This window comes from Haplochromis burtoni, unplaced genomic scaffold (assembly GCF_018398535.1).
Source record: "Haplochromis burtoni strain Fernald_Lab_line unplaced genomic scaffold, NCSU_Asbu1 Contig_373, whole genome shotgun sequence".
NCBI classification, from domain to species: domain Eukaryota; kingdom Metazoa; phylum Chordata; class Actinopteri; order Cichliformes; family Cichlidae; genus Haplochromis; species Haplochromis burtoni.
Window position 1 is genome coordinate 492167 of NW_024582734.1, and position 18581 is coordinate 510747.

At 40.7% G+C, this 18581-nt stretch overlaps 1 protein-coding gene across 2 annotated transcripts; it reads left to right on the plus strand.

The window, feature by feature from the left end:
• Window positions 1-1572: 1572 nt before the first annotated feature.
• LOC102295543 (FXYD domain-containing ion transport regulator 3) lies at window positions 1573-17251 on the plus strand. 2 transcript variants are annotated; one of them, XR_006055480.1, is made up of 13 exons: window positions 1573-1671; window positions 3082-3126; window positions 3221-3253; window positions 3629-3643; window positions 3838-3912; window positions 4035-4056; window positions 5216-6292; window positions 12275-12308; window positions 13407-13439; window positions 13889-13921; window positions 14106-14129; window positions 14384-14458; window positions 14569-14596. XR_006055480.1 is itself a non-coding variant. In XM_005943807.2 (8 exons), the coding sequence occupies exons 2-8, from the start codon at window positions 12275-12277 to the stop codon at window positions 16536-16538; spliced, it is 267 nt and encodes an 88-aa protein (XP_005943869.1). In that variant the 5' UTR covers window positions 6116-6292; the 3' UTR covers window positions 16539-17251. The 2 variants fall into 2 exon arrangements, 1 of the variants encoding a protein (XP_005943869.1); XM_005943807.2 differs by lacking the exons at window positions 1573-1671; window positions 3082-3126; window positions 3221-3253; ... (2 more) ...; window positions 4035-4056; window positions 13407-13439 and adding exons at window positions 15050-15093; window positions 16519-17251 and having other exon boundaries at window positions 6116-6292; window positions 14569-14605.
• The last annotated feature ends 1330 nt before the right edge of the window (window positions 17252-18581 follow it).

Genomic DNA, 18581 nt, shown 5'->3' on the forward strand with positions numbered 1-18581 from the left:
ATAACATGTATGACAAAGGCTCACACCAGCATGTCTTTATTTAAGGCTACATTTAGAGGTAAGCCTTAATAATTCAGGCAAAATTTTACTTTCAAACATAAAAATTGATAAATATATAACACTATACAAAAAATGTATATAAATGAATATAGTAGAAAATAGGAAAAAATTCTTACTTGATATCTGAATTTGTAAGTTTTGCCACTTCCAAAGAAATGAACAGTTTCTACTTTTTATGGTATTTTAATTTTTTAATGAAAAGAGATAGCATATAAAACAAAAATCCAGAAACACACATTACATAGAAGTTATAAAACGGTTTGCATGTCACTGACTGAAATAAGTATTTGATCTCGAATAACAGCCAGAATTCTGGTTCCCACAGCTTGGCTGTGTGCCCATGTGACCCACTGATCAATCAATCCTGATCGCAACTCATTATATGTGCAAAGCACACCTGTCCGCAGAAACTATTTCTTCCATCCCGTGCAAAAGGATGTAAGGGACAAGATTATAAACACACACAATGGACTGAGCAACATGACCATCACCAAGAAGCTTGCCGAGAAGGTGACAAGTGTTGCTGTGATTATTCAGGAATGGAAGAAATATAAAAAAGACCATCAATCGCCCTCAGTATGAATCTCCAAGCAAGGTCTTGCCTCACTGGTTGTGGATTACCATAAGAACTTATTTCCCTCAGCCAGAACAAATTGTACATGTACAATGACAATAAAGAGCTATTCTGTTCTCTTTTAGTAGATGGGTCTCACGATATAACAGTGACCCAAAACATACTGCCAAGGCAAGAAAGGGCTAAAAAAGAAGCACATTAAGATCATGGAGGGGCTTAGCCAATCCGTAGCAAATCCATAGAAAAACCTGTGCAGGGAGCTGAAGCTTCAACTTGATTTAGTGTTTCTGTAAATACGCTAGAAAATCCAACCTGGGACAAAAACTCAATGCATTTAGGCATGTAGACATGGTCAAGATGACCCCCTGGAATTCAAACCAGCATCAGAATGAGAACGAAAGGTGATGTAAGTGACTTTGAAGGAGACATGACCGGACAGTCTGAGTAATTCAGAAACTGCTGATCTTTTGGAAATTAAAGAACTGAAGGCAAAAGGGACCTAACCTGTTGCTAGCAAGGTGGTCTATATGCTACTGTCAGGGAGTTGCTGTGTGTATTTTCCTGACTTCTATCCACTCTGAAAGCAGCAGGGACAGCAAATGAGTCTATTTAAAGGATTCATCGACTCACCGTTATGTCAAAGCATCCTTTGCAGTTCAAAGCAGTGCTTAGCTTAGAGCATGATAATAATGTCTATCAACATATATAACAGAGTTTCTCAACTACGTTTAAGAATGTCCTCTCTGAGGGACATTATGACAGGCTTTGTTCCTGCTATCCCCATACACACGCAGATGTTTATGTAGCAACAGTGACTTTGGTCTCTGATACATGTGTAAATGCGTCAACACAGCAGCCAATCTCACATCCACACCGGACACGTGTACACACAATTGTTTATATCCCAAATAAAGAGGAGGAGGAGGAGGAGGAGGAGGGAGCACTTAGTCAGGTAAAATAAGAAAGACGCTTTTAACAAGACAGTGTCTTAGAACATTGTCACCGCACACACCACTGCTACTGAACCATCAGCTCAGGTAAGCACAGGTATGGTGCAGCGAGGCACGATGGGAATTAGGACTTAGGAATCAGGCGCCAAGGTTATGATTCTTTTTAGTTGCTGTTCGGTGATGGTGTAGGTGTGCTGAGCTTGCTTTAAGAGAGTGCTTAGCAAATCTTTTTTGTTTTGTGGACTTGTTAAGGGCATCTAGGATATTTGGTTCATTTATGCACCGAGTCTTCCAATGTCATTTAGAACTCGGGGATGACGCTGAGGCTAATTTCCTCGGACCCCATACATTTTAAAAGACTGCAAAACTTTTTCTTTTTCCATATTTAGGATGTTTTTTGTCTTGGTGTCTTCTTTGCATATTCAGAATTGAAAAGTCAATTCTGGATAGATCAAATCAATCATCTTGTAAAAACGAAACGTGTTGCTGCTCTGTTTTCTGATGGGTAAATTATGGTTCAGCCATTCTAGTGCACTGGCGATGCATTGGCAGCCTGAATGTAGCTTCAAACAAGCGGTCTACCTACCTCGTACTACTTGTGTTGTTGCTGACATTGGTCCATCGGTGAGCCATAGAGAACTACAAAGTTATAGCTTACAAAGAGCTGAAGTGAAACTGAGAAAGGTGTCCACTGCAACCACGGTCTGTTTGTTTTGGGGTTGTTGTTGTTTTTTTCATTTTTGATGGGTTTTTTCAGAAATTCTCCCATTCCTGGTAAACTCCGTTATCACTCTGTGCAGTTGTGATTTTGGATCAATGCATGGTGAAAAAAAATCAGACGGCATATTTATGCATCAAGGTGTTTTTTGATCTTCTTGACAGGCAAATCTGATGTGTTTTAAAAGCACGAGGTGTCTTTTATCTTGCTGGGTTTTGTGCGTGGTTTGAAAAGAGGCATGGCTGTTAAAAATCCAAACAGTGATGGAAAATCACTTTTAGCGAGAGAGAGAAGAGCCAATAAGAGAAAAGGTGCTAAATTTCTAGAATGCCTTGACTCTTGCCAGCCCAGGGGTCTTCCAAGGTCATTCAGAACTCGGGGATGACGCTGAGGTTAATTTCCTCAGACACCATACATTTTAAAAGACTGCAAAACTTTTCTTTCTTTTTTTCCACTGAGCATGTTACTTCCAAAACAAACGATACTGGAAAGCACATGACAGCATTCATCCAGTTGCAATGAACATTTGCAGAGCTGAGCGTAGGCTGAGGGAAAGGACCCGCTGGGTTCCTCCCCAAAACAAAAAGCGATCCGCTGTTTACTCTCCAAACACTCGGAGTGCATCCCTGCTGACGAGACACCGACCTCTCACACGGCAAGGGCAATCTTCCCGAGGAGAGGGCAGAGCGTGCGCTGTTTGGCTCTCTTATGTATGCATGTGAGAAAAAGTGATGTCTCGCAATCGTGTCTCACCATTTCTCTCCATCTGTCTCATTCAGTTGTGTTGAAGATGGGCCATCTCACTCTTGTGGCTTTTCTCACAGGTAAACAAAACAGAAATGCAGAAAATGACATTAAAGACAAAGTCCACATAAAATCCATAGAATTCATATTTTATCACCCTTGCTTCTCTTGCAGTGCTGTTCGGCCTTTTTGTGGAAGCCGAAGCAAGTAAGGTCAAAACTACGTGCACCTAACCTTGAGAATGGGTTTGTCGCAGTTCTGGTTTATAAACAAGCCATCCACAAATGTATTTCTCCCTACAATCATTCTTCTGCAGCCCTGACTAATATTTCTAGAGTCAAACTGTTTGCAGAAGGTCATCGCAGAGCAGATAAATCAGTTTGCTTAGTTCTAATAATAACTACTCAACTGATAATTCACAGAATGTCATTACCACACCATATTTATTTATTTCCATTTGCTTTACATTCTCTCTTTCCTCTGGTTCAAGGAAACCAAATGCTGTCACACTTCACGACTACTTCAAATTTGTCACTAACTTCTTTTTCCCTCTCTTATATCGCCTCCTTCATGTGTCTGAAGATTCATTTGTTTACAGTAAGTGTACATGCTCTTATTTCTTTTATCATATACAATTTTAAATCTACCACATCAATAATATGTGCTCATTAAAAAGTTATAAAAGAACAGAGTATGACAATGTGTATTCTGTTCAGTTTAATCCATATCATAAATGAAAATGTGCTGGTTCTCTGCTTGATTTGCGGATGTGTTTGCTTTGCATCAAACAGACTATGAAGGCCTACGGATTGGAGGACTGGTCTTTGCCATCTTGTTGATCAGTGCAGGAATCGGTTTTTTGCTTTGTAAGTACTGTAATCGCAACAAAAACACACACATGGACAAAAATGTGCCTCTGAACCTCTGTAGAAAAAAAAGGTCACTGTAATTGAGTTGGGACTGACTACATCATGGTTTCTCTCCACAGATGGCAAATGCAAGAAGAGAGGGTAAGCTTTTCTTTTTGTGTCTTTTTAAGCCTCACTTTGTAAAATAAATTGAGAGTAGGGCTGCCACGATTAGTCGACTAGTCACGATTACGTCGACTATCAAAATCGTCGACGACTAATTTAATAGTCGACGCGTTGTTTGAAGCTTTGTAAGATCCCAAAAGACGCAGGAATAAGTAGCAGGGTTTAAGAGTGTAATAACGGACTGAAACAGAAGATGGCAGCACTGCATGTACAAGGATGCCAGCTGCCGTTAAACCCCGGAGAAGAAGAAGCTGTGTCCCAGAATTCATAGTGCAGCCCAGCTCAGTTTCCAACAATGGCGGCAGCTAGTTAGTTTTAATGTTACTCTTATTATTCTTTCTGGTCACAAAATAAACGTTTAACATATTTTATGTTAATGTAGCTGTGTAAACCTCAAATATCGGCTCAGTTTATCAAGACACCACATATTTTCAAAAGCGCTCCGACGTTTTCAGAGACGTCTGTTACCCACTAGCTCGATAGCTAGCCGGGGGCAAGGCTCACTAGAGCCCGTGAGAACACCGGACTCCAGGGAAATCGTTTTCAAACCCAGCACCGTCTTTCGCTACTCAGGTTAAACATACATAAGTCACTTAGATAACTTAAAAATGTTAGTGTTTGGCTTTTTTCAGTATTTGTTCCTGAGTAAATCGGTTTGGCTGAGATTAAAGTTATAGTTTTTACACAGCTGAATAAACGTCAAACAGACAACTGATTATCAGAAGTGTGAGATGCTCGAGAATATACTCCGGTGTCCTGTTATATTTTAGATAGCAGGGAGCAGACAGCTGAGTTTATTAAACTCCACCAAAACAATCTGCAAATTTCAGTTAAATTTAATAAACTATCGTGTCTTTATTTTTAGTTAGCACAGACCTTAAACACTTAAAGCTGTAAGCTAATGATAGTTATATAAGAGCAGATGCATGCTGGTGCAATGAGCTGTACGTTTTACGTTCAATGGATGCATGCTCTGATTAGTCGACTAATTGCAAAAATAATCGGTGACTAGTCGACTATCAAAATAATCGTTTGGGACAGCCCTAATTGAGTGACTCTTATTTATTGTCTCCATCTCCGTCTTTCTGTTGAAACTTCACTAATTACTTCCTCTCGCTCCTCTGTCACTTTGTAGAAAACATACTGACAACAGCAGTGAAATCTGATCTGATGCTTGACAAACTGGTTTTGGCCTTGAAAGAAGAGCTGGCAGGAGATGGGGCGGAGAGATTGACTGCCTCCTGAGAGCAGGGGGGTTCAGAGGAGGCTCACCTGCTCAGATACCTGTGTGAAGACACATCCTTTTTTTTTTTTAATCAAGTACTGCTCAAATTTGACATCACTTCCTTCCAGTCTGCTAGAAGGAGATGCAAAGAGAAAAAGTAAATGTCCACTTCTGTGCTGATACGTTGATGTTTATTTTTGTAAATACACACTCATCCATGCATCATATCCAGTCTGCCATATGGTGCTTCTTTAGTTATTAATATTGTGTAAAGCTGATTAAGTAATACACAGTTAGCATTTTAGCATTACTACCTGCTGTTTTGATCAGTTGTCCATACTGATGCTGTCAAACTCTAAACTATTGGAATAATCATGAAAAGTGTATTCTGTCAAATATCCTGAGTCAATTCGAAATTAAAGTCAAAATAAATGTCGGTGTCACTAACCAAGAGTCTCATTTTCATAACTTCCCTACAGCAAATTAGCAAACTTTCATTTCCAGCAGTAAAATAAGACGTTATTTCATATTCAACTGTAATGGTGACAAATGCTATTATTACAGTACTTGTAAAATTATTACTGCCCGTTTTTGTAAACATACATCACAGAGCGGAGGAAAAGCCAACCCCGACCCCACAAACCTCGTCTCCTTCTCCACAAGCAAACATTCCCCTCCTCTCCAACTCTGCGCCTACAACTGACTCTGGATCAGCTTCCACACCCAGCTCTTCTCCAGCCGCCAACCCTTCTGCTGACAAACGTAACCCCCAAAAACTGACCTGGGATCAGGATACGGCAACAAAGCTCCAGCAGTTTAAACTCTGCCCCCTTTTCCCTAAAACCCAGCCAACCTGTAGAGTGTCACGGAGTGCTGAAGGCAGGGTGTTGGCGCAGCGCGTGGAGAGAAGTCGCAGTTTCAGTGTCACGTATCCGTCCGCTCGTGAGAAATTTCCTTGTGATTTGCTTGTCGCTGCTAAACACAAAGGTAAGTGCCGAAACAAATAAATTAGCTCACATTTCTCACAGCAGTGACGCCCTCGTCTATCCTTAGTTGCGGAAATTTGTTGATGAAGTTACGTTTTTTTTCGTCAGTTGAAAGCGTTAATCTCATTCCGGGCTAATTGTAGGGTCACGTCACATTTAGGTTGTCATCTTAGAAAAGAAGAACTTTTGGGGGGAAAACTTTGTTATTGTGTTTTTCTACACTTAAAGGTTCAAATAAGACGAGCAAATACAACGTTGGCGGAAAAGCAGAGCGTCAGGCGCCTATAACGTCTATTTGGCCGTTTCCATCGAGCCCACCAGTGCCAGGACAACGGGACTGCACGCGCTTATTTGCGTGCGTGTGTCCATCACCTTCTTTGCTATTTTTTTAAGTGCTCAACAGGCTTAATGTACACCAGCTTTTTGTAGATAGGTCCTTGTTTAAATTCATCAGATAAGAGGAAAAACTCAAAGGAATATTTGCGGCATATTTTATCGCACCAATAAGGAGTTGGATTTTTAAAAAGCGCACATTATTTTTCTGTTTTCGGTTGTAAGCTTTCCTACTTTAGACTTTTCTAACGTGCTCATACTGTAGGCTGTATACACGGTCTTTTTTTTAACAGGACTGCAAAATGGTATGTGTGACCAGCTGATAAGAGCAGAAGTGACTGTGTGCCACCAGGACAGACAGAGTGGGACAAGGACACAGGCAGTCAGATTATGTTGCACAGGACATGCATAGCATGCTGCTAATTTATCAAAGCAATCATTTGATCGTCATGGTTTCAGATACAGACTGTGCATGTGCAAAGAAGACTCTGCAAGAGCACAAGGAATTCAGATATGGAGCAAATAAGTTAACTTTCCACCAAAATAAAGCCCCCACAGAACCAAATAACCACAGTGAGGCTGTGAAATGTGTTGTGCAAAGACGTGATGGGAGTGTTGCAGAGCAAATGTACTCTGTGGAAAATGATGATCAACTCTCTCCCAACAGTTCTTCCCTGTTTTTCCAGTGATATAATCTAGGGGGCAAACATTAGGATAATAGGCTGATGATATAATAGAAGAGATGGTAAGAAGACAGGACAGAAGCTAAATAAGATGATCTTGTGATGATAATAACTTCACTTATATAGTCAAAGTATTTGCAATGGCGTTTTCTTTCCTTTCTTAGCTGAGACAGACTTGTCTGGACGTCCTCTCCTCCTCATGTAAATTACAAAAGCCTAAAAAGAAAACGGGACCAGCAGTGGAGAGAAAAGGGAGGACGAGGAAGAGCTCTTAGGTGGCACACTTGCTGCTCACCTTTCCTAATTGCATCAGTTCAGTGGCTGACAAACACAAATTTAGAAACTGCAACAAGAAGACATTGATTTTAGATCAGCCATGTGACTGTGACCTTCAGAGCATTTCCTTTCCTTCTCTGGGATAGTGTTGGAAGAGAAACAGATGATAGAGGTCTTCCAAAAAAGTTTGTTTTGAGCAGCTGCTAGTCAGCACTTGGGAGATTGATGGGTGTAAGAGGAGGTTAAATTATGGAAATGTACTGTCTTTGTTGATCTGCTGAGTATGACTCTACAACATAAAGACTGTTTCTAGCCGCTCACTGTGGTTTCCATGAGTGATTCATGGCTTTAGTATGCTCCACTCCCTCTCTGTGTCCCTCCTCTTCCCCTCTCTTACCCAACCGCACTCTCCCTCATCTTCCTCTCTCCCACTCACTGTCAGCTTAAATCCTACTTCAAAACTTTATGTCATGTGATGTATTTCTTTCCCTTTTTTTTCAGTTTTGTCACTCTTTCATTTTCTTTGCCAGTGCTGATCTCCTCCACCTCATGCCTCTTCCTTCCTTTCTCTGTTGCTTGTTTCTCTTTACTTGTCAATGGAGTCCACACAGTTTTGCAACAACGGAGCCCATTTTGTGGTTGCTGTTTTCAGCTTGCATTTGTGATCACACATTTCATTTCCAGCCTTTCGTTTCGGGAAAATCATCAAACGCCGGAGTCACAAAGTGAAGGGAGGTTCTGCTCTGTCTTGGGCAAGTAGAGGAAAAGTATTGGTTAAAGCAGGTTCACACTGTGTGCAGTGTGTTTCTTCGAGGACAAAGACTTCCCTGTGGGTGTGTGACTCGTACAGGATGTTTTGCATACTGGAATTCACTGCTTCTAATTTAGGAATAAAAAAATGCCTCTGAAAATAGGCAGCTGGCTTTGTAGTGCATTACATGACCCCCAAGCACACCAGTGTCCAGCATTCAAACAGGTGGACGGGGGGTGGGGGGATTGTTAGAAGACAGAAACCAAGTCATACATGCTGTAAACACACACACAGTAGAGGAAGCTCTGATATTAACACTTAGAGTGTAGTTATAACGTACTGCATGCGTGTGTTTTTCATACACGCGTACTTGTATCACTGATTCATTTTGTACTTTACCCTCATGGCTCAAAACATAGTTAAGCAGCTTAAGCATGATCTGGTGGAACTGGCAGTTGGCTCACATTCAAAGCCGAGGTGCTCACATGTTTGTGTGCTTTGCTCATTTCATTCCCCAAAGATCATCTTCTTGACACTGAATGGTAGCCGAGGAGCGCTCCTTGTGTATTTTGGATTCTCACGATCTTTCCTGCAGTAGCACCAACACAAAGAAAAATTCTGATCACAAAATGTTCACGTTACTTAAAAATCAGTTTGCAGAAGCTTTACTTGTTAGCAGAAGTCGAAGTGGAACGTAGCTGAAGTTTATTGCGTAACCTCACTTGTAGAAAAGGGAGGAGAAGGAGTGTTGGGCGGAAAAGGGAAGCTCACGATGGGCTCGAGTGTATAGAGTAGAGAGCCTATCTTCAAGGGAATTTGTAAGGGAAGGGATAAACGAGAGAATGCTGGGGAAAGTGCAAGGACGTGACGAAGCGTGTCCAGGAACTGAAGAGTGTAGAATAAACGAGAGGTCTAAACTGACTGGAGGGCACTGGAAGGGTAACAGGAGCTTAAAAAACAGAAGAGCTGTATGAAACAGCAGTGTTTAAACAAACATGCGATTGCTGAACGCTTTCTGATGAGGACAGAGAAGATGAAGTGAAAGAAGCAATGGGTGAAAGGACGCAGCAAGAGAGCATGAGACGGAGTGTAAAGCACTCCCGAGGTCAGGAGGGAGAGGGATGCTCCGAGAGCTGACAACAAAACGCGAGGGATAGTCGGAGACAGGCGGGGAGAGCCAGAACAGAAAGCTCTTTATCCTTGGAGCAGAAGAAGCTCCACGGGGAGTTGGTGCCCGCAGTTGTGAATATAGGTTTTTAGTGGTTCTCTGGAAACATTTGTAATTTCCAAGTGGCCTGAAACCATAACTAAATTAGGTCAGAAACAACAGGATGATTAGCCAGTGACTCTTGTAGGTTTTTAAACAAAAATACAATATAGATTGATGTTTCCAGCATTTACAATTTGAAGATCTGCAGCTTTTCTTGTTCTTTTTATACATGAAAAATCTAGTAGTTGTGTAAATGTGAGTTATTCATGAACAATCCGCATATTCTGGCCAAGTTTGAACACTTTACTTACACACCAGGTGGTTTGTTCTTATGTTTCTGCAAGTCATGAACACAATGATTGGGATACACACCTTCATCACTTACTGCCTCGCCCCACCCTACACTAACATTTGCGTTAGAATATGATCTTTCAGTAGGCGCTGGGAGGCGCCACCTTTCTCTCCCCTGCCTGACCTTTCAGCTGCCCTTCTTTTTTTTCCATCTTTGTTCTCTCTTACTGTCTTTCTGTCTGCTTTTGTCTTTGTTTCTCCCACCTTTCTCTCTCCCCCGGTGCCTTTCTAACTAGGTAAACCATTCTCCAGTGGTTGTTGGCCTATTTCCAGCAACTGTGCATTCCCCCTGGCTCGACTTGGGTTGCTGTGGGGAGGCACTGTGATGGAGGCGCTCGTCCTGATCTTCTTTTTCTCCTCTTTGCTGCCAAACTCCGAAATACCACCAGCTGAACAGGGAGACACATTGTTCTTGCTTACATTCTTTATAGTGACCACCATGTCTCCCTTTCACACAAGCAAAAATGCTAGAAGATACCAGATTAATTGACCAATTTAATCATTTTGTATATAAAATGACACGTGAAAAATACAGATTTTCTCACAGACCCATCAGATCATTGGCAGGTGTCTGTTTTTGTCTGTCAGTCCAAAATCCAAAGATAGTCTTTCCCATATCAAGTATGGTGGAGAAAATCAATAATTTCTCATGAAATTACAGGAAATAGTAGTTTCATGAAAAACAGAGGGGGGTAAGTGGTAAGCTGTTACTGGTTTCAGGACAGTTTAGACAAGCTAAGTGGGGCATCAAATTTGACAAGTAACTAGGGGTGCACTCAGATCTCCTCTTATGGCAGCCTTTCAGTTCACAGACAAATGCTGCAGGGCATACATGACAGTTTTGCTAAATTTGTGTCCCCCATCTGGTTTGTTTGGTGTAAGGTGGCCGCAAAGCTCAGTCGGAGCCCTCTCTCTTTAATGTTATCTTAACTTTTGTGTCTGGCCTCATGCAAACAACATTCAATCCAAGGCAGTCGTTACTAAACGCTGCTTCTGTTTCTCCCCCATGGATCAACAGCTTTTCTTCTTGTAAATCACCACCAGGAGCATGATGGAGAATAATCCCAAAAAGAATCTCGTTGCAGTCTTGGGAGGAAAAAAAAATAATCCTGTCAAGATCCCAGATCTTTGCAAAAGTCTTATAGTCTATGACTGAAAACTCAGACCAACCCATTGTCTCAAGATGTCAGGGGATGCCAGACTTTTTAAAGGTTTCCAATGTGTGAATGTTTATGTCAAGTGGAAAATCGCTGCCCTGGTTTTTTTCCTTTCAGGGGCAGGGGGTTAAGGCGTGTCCTTTCTGAGAGCACATGATATCCCTGCTCCGATATTCCACCTCACACAGCACAAATACCTCAGATAGTGTGTTTAATATGGGTGCCCTTCTCTGGAAATACATTTCTCTATAAACAGTGACACAAGTTTATAGATGTATCTAGGTCGTCTTAGTCTAAGGAGCTTGGAAAGAAAAGCATCTGGACTTCTCCAAGTTTCTTGAAGACATTTCACCTCTCATCCGAGAATCTTCTTCACTTCTAGGGGAACACCATTGCTCCTAGACCTGAGGAAGCTTCTGGGATGAGAGGAGAAACGTCTTCAAGAAACTTAAAGAAGTCCAGATGCTTTTCTTCCAAGCTCCTCAGGCAACAGTAGAAATGGCTCAATTGGCCAATGCACAGTTCACCTTTAAAAAAAAAAAAAGTTGAATTCAGTTGTTTTGTTCTTGTTTTTTCAGACAGAAATAGCTGTGAAGTTTGAGTGCACTTACCATATTCTTGTGGATTTATCCTGTTTATCTGCAAGTGAAAGCTATTTTACAAAGAAGACTTAAAAAAAACTGACAGGAAACTTCAAACACATGGACAGTCACCATAGCTGTGGCCACACAATATATAATGCATGATGACATTAGAATGTGGTCTATATTCAGGCTATAGAACATTAATGCTTCGGTGCTTTAAGATGGCAGCAGTGCAATGCAGTATGCACGAGAGATGTAATTCTCCTGTTGAGGCTCCATTAGAGCACTTTGTGTCCATCAACATCAGCTCAAGTTTCTGTGTGTGAAAATAAAGCAGGAGGGGCCACTTTGTATCCATTTGAATTTGATCATTTGACTTTGTGTGTGCTTCAAAGGGGACAGATGCATGTCCTGTAAGCGTATCTCTGTGTGTTTAGTCCTTTTACTGCCCCTCAGAAAATACTGTGAGGCTAAATGTTGCATCATGTCTGTTGACTTTGTTGGCTGGTACTAGCCAGAGCCTTGTACTGACTAGAAGTTAATGGTTTCAGTCAACATGCATGCACAAGTGAAACATGAAGTTCTGGATGTTTCAACTAACTAGAGCTTGTGTTTCTGTCCTTATGTAAATCCTGAAGATGTTGAAGATCTGTGTTTTGGTGTTAATGACAAGTAAGTAAAACTCAAGTCTTTTAATATAGTGTGGGGGAAAAAATTGTATCACGTTTTTTTTTGGGTTTTTTTCTTTTTCTAAAATGAGAAACTTAAGTTATTTTCATTCATTTGTTAAATCGGAAAGCATGACCAGTTAGCTTCACTTCCTTCTAACAGAGCTTGCAAGTCTCTCTCCTGTCAGCACATTGTACAAATATTTGAGGACTCCTGATAACGTGGTGGGGGGAGAAAATAGACAGCAGAGTTCATGAGTGGCTACAGATATCATCTGGTCACCATTTTAGTCTTGGTCTAATTAGGTTTACAGTAATGCAGTACTGTGTAAAAGTATATGCTTCTTTCTGATTTTCCTTTTTCTTGCACATCAAATTGAAAAACTAGACAAAGACTACCTGGGTAAATACAAAATGCACTTTTTAAATGATGATGTAATTTATTAAGGGGAAAGGGTATTCAAACCTACCTGTGTGAAAAAGTAATTGCCTCAATTATTAAATCATAAATTAAAAAATACTTGATGATTGGAGAAATCATGCAGGAAGTCACAAAAGAAATCATAACAACAACTGAAGAACTGCAGGCCTCACTTAGTCTTAGTTAAGGTCAGAGTTCATGATTAAACAACAAGAAAAAGATCGAGCAAAAATGGCGTCTATTGGAGAGTTCTAAGGAGAAAACCACCGGTGACCAGAAAGAACCCAAAGGTTCTTCTCACATTTACCAAAAAAACTTGATGACCCCCAAAACTTTGCAGAAAATATTCTAAACACTGACGAGATTCTAACAGTCAAACATGGTGGCAGTAGTGTGCTGGTCTGGGCTGCTTTCTGCTCTCTACCAGAAAGTCCTGAAGGAGAATGTCCATCCATCAGCTCATGTCCTAAAGCTCAAGAACACTTCAGTTAGATATACCACGTGTCCACCTGTGAATGGCTCAAAATACAACCCCCCCCCCCCCCCCCCCCCCCCCCCCCCCCCCCCCACATCCACACACACACACACACACACAAAAAAAAAACACACACAAAAAACAATCTTGAGTGAAAACTGATCGAGATATTTTATTGTGACCTCAAACCAAACTCTTTCTCACAGGGTCAAATAGGTCTGGGTAACTTTTCTCCCATGGTAAATAAAATCCTTTTTCTTTTTTTTTTTTAAATTGCATTTTAGTATTCACATTGATTATATTTGTCTAAAAATAAAATGTTTTATCAGAAACATTTAAGTGTCATTAATATGTTACATTAAAAAAAAACAATAAATGAGGAAGTGGGGGGGAAGTACATTTTCACAGCACCGTATGTGGAACTAATTTCTGACAGTGTAGTTTCCATTGGTAATGAAGCGAGGCTTCATCAAGTGGAAACTAGAGATGATATTTGGTGAAACGGAGCTTTATTTATAATTTTAAATACGAAAGCTTTAAGGGGTATTTATGAATTGCCACTGAGAGAATTTCATTGCCTTTCTTTGAATGCTGCATGAAATAGTTTAACATCAGCTTCCACTTTCAAGATCTCTTATCAGCAGCACAAGATTGGCTCTGTTTCACTGTTGTGTCTGATCCCTTGCAGTTGTGTCCCTGGTGTTCGCAGAAGAACAGAACGGTAAGTACAGTCCTGGACGTCAGATTCAATAGAGCCTAATGTTTGAAACCTGTCCTCCTGACACTTAGGCATGCCACGATTTAGTAACTCTGATAATACCACTGATGATAACACTATTTAGATGTGTCTGAATGTTTCCCGTGTGTCTGCTTTTAACTGATCCTCTTTATTTCTGTTCCTACAGCGGAAGATGACCCCTTCACCTTTGGTAATTATCTGTAAATTTATTACTGTCTTATGTCAGTTGATTAAAGTAAGAAGATGATGCCTTATATTGATTGTTGCACCCTTATATAAAAGAAGAATGCAATATAAATATTGTTGGGTAAATGTCTATAATATTTATTTACTTGTTGGTGCATCGATTTCAGTCTTGACCTTTTGTTTGACTTTTTTTTTTACTTCAAGTTGTTGTTGTTGTTGTTGTTGTTGTCTAATGGCTAACATGATGTGTTCGTGCAGACTATCACAGACTGCGTGTCGGAGGCCTCATCCTAGCTGCCGTTCTCTGTCTCATTGGCATCACCATCCTTCTCAGTAAGTGGCAAAATACTCACAGATACATGCATTATACAAATATATGCACAGCTATAAATAGACTCCATCAAAGGCACGCAGACATCTTTGCTTCTTTTCTCTCACTTCAGGCGGCCACTGCAGGTGCAAGTTCAACCAGAACAAGAGGTGATCTGTCATCGAAATATTTAAAAAACATCTGTGTAACAGGAGTAAACTAACGCTGCGGCCACACTGGAAATGTTTTGCAGCAATGTGCCCACCAGAGACCACAGAAAGTGATCACATTTGACTACAAGTGACTACAGGTTAAATAACCGCTGGCAACATGAAGCGGCCAGGACCTGAGATAAACTTTTCTCACATTTTGTGTGGCACTTCCAGCTAAGCGATTGAAGCAACTGCCAATGAGAGCACAGGATACTCCTGACAACTGGAGCCTCGAATATCTGCAACCAGCCCTCAGTTTCAAAGCAATGCACAAGAAACAAAGCACTTCCAGTGTCGACGGACCTTAATGGCACCGCATATCAAATATTATTTTGCAAGTCATGTTAGGCTTTTGTTTTGTTTTTTCAACCCCAATTCTTGAATTCTTGCTTCTCTTTGCAGGCGGAGGACAGGAAGCAATGCTCAGCAGATGCTTACCGATCAAGGTAATGCATACATCCTGATTAACAACACTCTTTACCTTATTAACTGGTTCACAAACTAAAGGTGCACCAGTCGACCGGCCAGAGACTGTTGTCCAGCATTCTCACCCTGAATCAGTGACTGACTGGTCAGCCTCACATGTGTCCGATTACAGGCCAGTCCATTTAAAGTCCCATTCGGCACAGTGTGCAGGCTCCTCTCAGAGAGCAAAGATAAAGTTCTTCTAAGTGGGGGAACAACCACATAAATGTTTATAACAAAAACACTCATTAGACAGTTAAACTGAGTGGAAAAAGAGGAAAAAAGTTTGATGTCCTGTCATGTGATGAAGTTATAAATATTGGAAATGGAATATTTTGTTCCTTTATAGGACATTTCTGCTTTTAAATGCATACCTATGAGTTGTGTGAAGCCGGATAAACAACTTCTTCTCTTATTAACATATTCACAATTTTATCACCCACTTGGCATCCTGCCTAGATCTCAAGTTATATATACTCGGTCCATCTGCTTCACTGTAGACATCCCCATGTGTCTCTCGCACGCACGCACACACTGACACAGAATGGAAAACGCTCATAGTGCTGGACTGTGATGGCACAGATCTCGCTGTTCAACAGGTGCAGGGACTCTGGGAGTCTGGCAGGCAGAGAAGGGAAGGAGAGAGGAAGGCAAAAAGTACTGCTGTTTCATTTAACTTTGCATTTTTTAGCGTTTTTTTTTTTTTTTTTTAACTCAGAAATATTGTTAATTTGTATACTCTGTGTTGGAGCTGTTGATACTGAGGCCAAGCTGTTTTGATTTTAGCAGCTTTAATATAGGACAAACACACAGGTGGCCCATATGGAAAAAAACACTGGGTGTGTATACAGGCAACTCAGCAGGATCCCACAGGGACATACTGCACTGATAGGCAGTTTCCACTCACAGGCCCACACACTCTTCCTCTTTCTGACGTTCATTCTCAGATGATGAGCAGCATATAACAAAGAGTGGATTTTCTACAAAGAGCCACAAACATTCATCATTTTACATAAAATTATGATTGCTGCGTTGTTACGGCCTCACTTGCCATGATGGGGTTGAGCTGGGGGGTGTTTTTTGTTTGTTTTTTAAGTATTTTGCTTCTTCTTTCCTTTTTTTTTTAATGCCTAATAAAAAAAAGTCACACTTTTCAGTAGTTACTTCTCTAAATATGTTTACTGCTGTCACAAGATCCCAGTTAAATCTGCAATGTTTTGTCACAGTGTTCTCTAAAGGCTACAGAGGTTTAATTTTTTTTTTTTTTTAAATGCAGTTTGAGTTATATTGCAGATTAAAGCAAAGTCATGCAGACCCTACTAAAGGACCCCGTTTGTGCCTCATGTTGGCGATCATATTTTCAGGAAGAAAGTCAACCATGCTTTCCTTTGTGTGTGTCTCTGTAGGTCGTTCCTGCGACTGCTAGATGTCAGCCAGAACACACCGACTTCCCAAATCTGCAAGCAACAGACACCGCAGAGGATGAGCACTGGGACTCGTGACAACCCACAACACCCTACTGTTGTTTATTTAGAGAGATAAACAAAGAGTAGTCTGTGTGCACCTGATCTGAGGTGTGGCGCTTTCTACCTGAGCTACTGATCTTCAATCCGCCCCTCAACCCATACACCCATGTTCAAAAACATTTATATATATATATACGGTTTTGCCACTTTCATTTCAATCAGTTTACCTTTTGTGATACTGCACACTGTGTAAAAATAAAAAATAAAAATGAATAAATCGATATTAACCAGCTGTGATACCCAGCTGCTCACGACAGAAATTGGTCATTGACACATAGGTCTTTTTTTTTTTATGTTAGTAGTTTTGAATGTATCTAAGTAAAATAGTAGCACAAACCTATTCCCAAATAAATGTCTCACATTACTCCTCATACCTGTACTGTATGTCTGAGTCAAACATTGATGTAGATGTTAGTCACTTACTGTGGCCGGCCTAACCCTGTGTCTGTGCTTTTGTGTGAATTATATGAAATCCATGTATTCATGAGTAATTAGGGTGCTGCTGGGAATTCATCAAAATCTGTTCGTTTCCATGTTTTGCCTTTTGAAAGAGTGTAGTGGATTGCACTGTTCAGAGAGTCATGTTTCTATAAAAGAAATGCTGAAACACTTATGTGCTCTTTACTTCTTACTTTTTTACAAAGGGGCTTTTTATGAAGTTTCAAATTAAGGCCTGCTGTACAATACCAGTATACCGAAGGCAGTAATACAGAGACAAGAATGATGTAGTTGTTGAGAGTGAGCTGTGTTGTTTCCAACAACTGAATGAGGCTTAACTGGATACGCTTCTCATTGTACGCTGTGTGTCTGATTTTCTGAAAGATGTTTTAAGGAGTAAAGAATTGGAAAGATTCACCTCATGGGTGTAACAATCTGCAAGCAGTAGGTGTAGTGAAGGTAGATGAATTTAAATACCTTGGGTCAACGTTCTGACGCAACGGACAGTTTACAACACAGGTGGGGAATACAGTGCAGGCAGGGTGAAGTGGGTGGAGATGAGTGTCAGAGGTGGTTTGTGACAGAAAGTGGTAGTGAGACCTGCTATGATGTTTGGATGAAGGCAGGAGGTCGGTCTGGAAGTAGTAGAAGAATGAAGATTTTCACTGGGAGTGAAAAGGATTAGCAAGATAGAAATGATCATATCAGAGCAATTTGGAGAGGAATAGCTGGAAATGTGTAAACGAGGCATAGGGCTGTTGAATATGGAGCGGTCGGGGGGCAGAAAGACCACAAAGATTCATGGATGTAGTGTAGGAGGACATACATGTGACCGGAGGATGCTAGGGACAGGGTGAGATGGGAGCAGATCCCTGTATCAACTGTTGATTTCCTCATCTGTTGGAAAAAATGTGTAGAAAAGAATTTGAGGTTGAAGTCGCCGTATACAAGGGTGAAAAAGACAACAAAAAAGTATACAATGAACAAAAAATAAATAAAAATGTGTCACTGTGTCGTGGGATAAAAAACAGACAACCTTAAAGTGGAAATCCTCACATTACCTATGTTCAGTGAACACAGGGTGCCACTGCATCCACAAAAACAATCCAGAAACTTCCGTAGCTTCTGTCTTTTAAGATGACTTGAGGGGACGTAAAAGCTGGTTACAAAGTGCTGTCTTTTCACTTTTATTGTTTGAAAATAGTTGTGCTGGTTTTTATATCAAAAAGGGAGCTCACATAAAGCATCTTGTGTAAGCGTTAAAGGGGTTTTCAAAGTAAGTAAATGAATAGAAGTATAATGAGTGGCCTTCATAGCCATGTTCTTTCTTCTTTATTAGACATGCTCTGTCGCCATCTAGTGGACAATCTGTTTCCCCCTGCCTGATTAAGGTAGTGAGACCGCATAATGAGCCTTCCAATCATGCGGTGCCCTCGTGTTTACCCGTGAGATACAGACTTAAATACTTGAGTAACAAAACTACATGGTGTGTAAATCTACAGAGA

Coding starts and splice junctions, on each gene's coding strand:
- LOC102295543 (XM_005943807.2), top strand. CDS start 12,275: ATGTTGAAGATCTGTGTTTTGGTGTTAATGACAA. Junction 12,309..13,888: donor TGTTTTGGTGTTAATGACAA/GTAAGTAAAACT, acceptor GATCCCTTGCAG/TTGTGTCCCTGGTGTTCGCA. Junction 13,922..14,105: donor GTTCGCAGAAGAACAGAACG/GTAAGTACAGTC, acceptor CTGTTCCTACAG/CGGAAGATGACCCCTTCACC.